The following is a 1,575-nucleotide window of genomic DNA, read 5'->3' on the forward strand; positions in this document are numbered from 1 at the left end:
TCTCGCTTAGCGAGTCTTGGCGCGCTCCGCAGCCATTATCTCTCTACTCGGAGCCCCCTCCACCTTAGATTCCTTACGTATTATCCTGTCAATTACAGCGACCGTTCACTCCGTGTCACTATAATACGTTAACCTCTTCACGACACAGCGCGTAGCTACTTGTCGTCGACCGCCAATTTGCGTAGAATCGGCGCGCTAGAAGAAGGCCAACGAGCGGCCTCATCTTGACCTCTCAGCGCGTAGCTCAAGTCAACCGGATCGCGTAGATCACTTCTCGTGTAGAGAACAAGGCCGCGCAGACAGCGTAAGTCCTCCGTCACCTAACCTTGAGCAGGAATCGTCGATATCGAGCAGCGCGCGCAGTTAGATCCGTCTCTCAACAAGGCGCATCACTCGCACGCACGCCGCAACCATGTCATCTCCTCACCTCAACGACCTTCTAAGCGGCCTCTATCTCAGCGACGACGATGTGCCGGCTCCTCGTAACACTAGTCTCATCGATGAGAACATCCACCTCAAGAACTAGCTCCTTTAGCGCGACCGCCAGATCGACTAGCTCGCCGCTCGCCTCGAGGCTCTTAAGCGCCGTAGCTCCTTACCTCGCGCGCGCGCACTTCCTCAGCCACCTCGTCAGATCAAGACCTCGCCGGTCTCACCTCGCGCACGCGCACTCGCACTTCCTCAGCCTCCTCGCCAGGAGCGCTCACCTCGTCCTCTCACGACCATGAACAACGATTGTTCTGTCGCTCGCCGCAGAGCTCTCAGCTCCTCGCCAGTCCGCATGACTAATCCTCCTGAGTTCGACAACGACAAGGTCGACTTCAGTCGCTAGCTCGTCAAGATGCGCCTCAAGCTTGATGAGTTTGATGGCCAGTCAGAAAAATTCAAGATCCAATACATCACTTCCCGTACAATTGACGGACCCTTCGAGCGCCTCCACCCTCGTCGCTTCGCCTCCGCGGATGACTACCTCAACCAACTCAACGATTAGTACGGCGAGCGTCACCGCGAGAGCCGCGCATGGTCAGAACTCTCACGCCTCCACCAAGGAGAAGACACCTTCGCCGACTTCTTCGCTCACTTCGAAGAGCTCCTGGCATACGTTACCTTGCTAGAGAGTGTACAGATCAACTTCGTGCTCGACAAGCTCTCCTTCCGCTACGCCGACAAGGTCGAAGACGGCACCTCGTACGACTCGCTCCGCTAGCTTATCCATCGCTGCTACGCCCTCGACGCTGGTTTCGCTCGCGAAGACGCACGTAATAACACCTTCCACGACGACTACGATACCGATGAATTTGACGATGAAATTCAAGAGATGGAATAAATGAGATAAACACAGCTGCTGCTGCTGCTGCTGTTGCTGCGCGCGCGAAGCGAGCAAACAGAGCAAACACGCAACTATCTGCTAATTTGGTTTTTATTGCTGTTTTGGAAGAATTAGAGCTCGCAGGAGCTTCGCTTGCAAAAGGGGGGGTAATGACACGGTTCCGGTCCGATTCGAACCGTGGTCCTCTCGCTTAGCGAGTCTTGGCGCGCTCCGCAGCCATTATCTCTCTACTCGGAGCCCCCTCC

General features: G+C 55.7%; 1 protein-coding gene across 1 annotated transcript; it reads left to right on the forward strand.

The window, feature by feature from the left end:
• Positions 1-412: 412 nt before the first annotated feature.
• M438DRAFT_340842 (uncharacterized protein) lies at positions 413-1,207 on the forward strand (the record flags this gene model as incomplete). The annotated part of the gene is made up of 3 exons (XM_029904358.1): positions 413-469; positions 557-814; positions 992-1,207. The coding sequence occupies 3 exons, from the start codon at positions 413-415 to the stop codon at positions 1,205-1,207; spliced, it is 531 nt and encodes a 176-aa protein (XP_029754490.1).
• Between the last annotated feature and the right edge of the window lie 368 nt (positions 1,208-1,575).

This window comes from Aureobasidium pullulans (genome assembly GCF_000721785.1).
Source record: "Aureobasidium pullulans EXF-150 unplaced genomic scaffold scaffold_131, whole genome shotgun sequence".
NCBI lineage: Eukaryota > Fungi > Ascomycota > Dothideomycetes > Dothideales > Saccotheciaceae > Aureobasidium > Aureobasidium pullulans.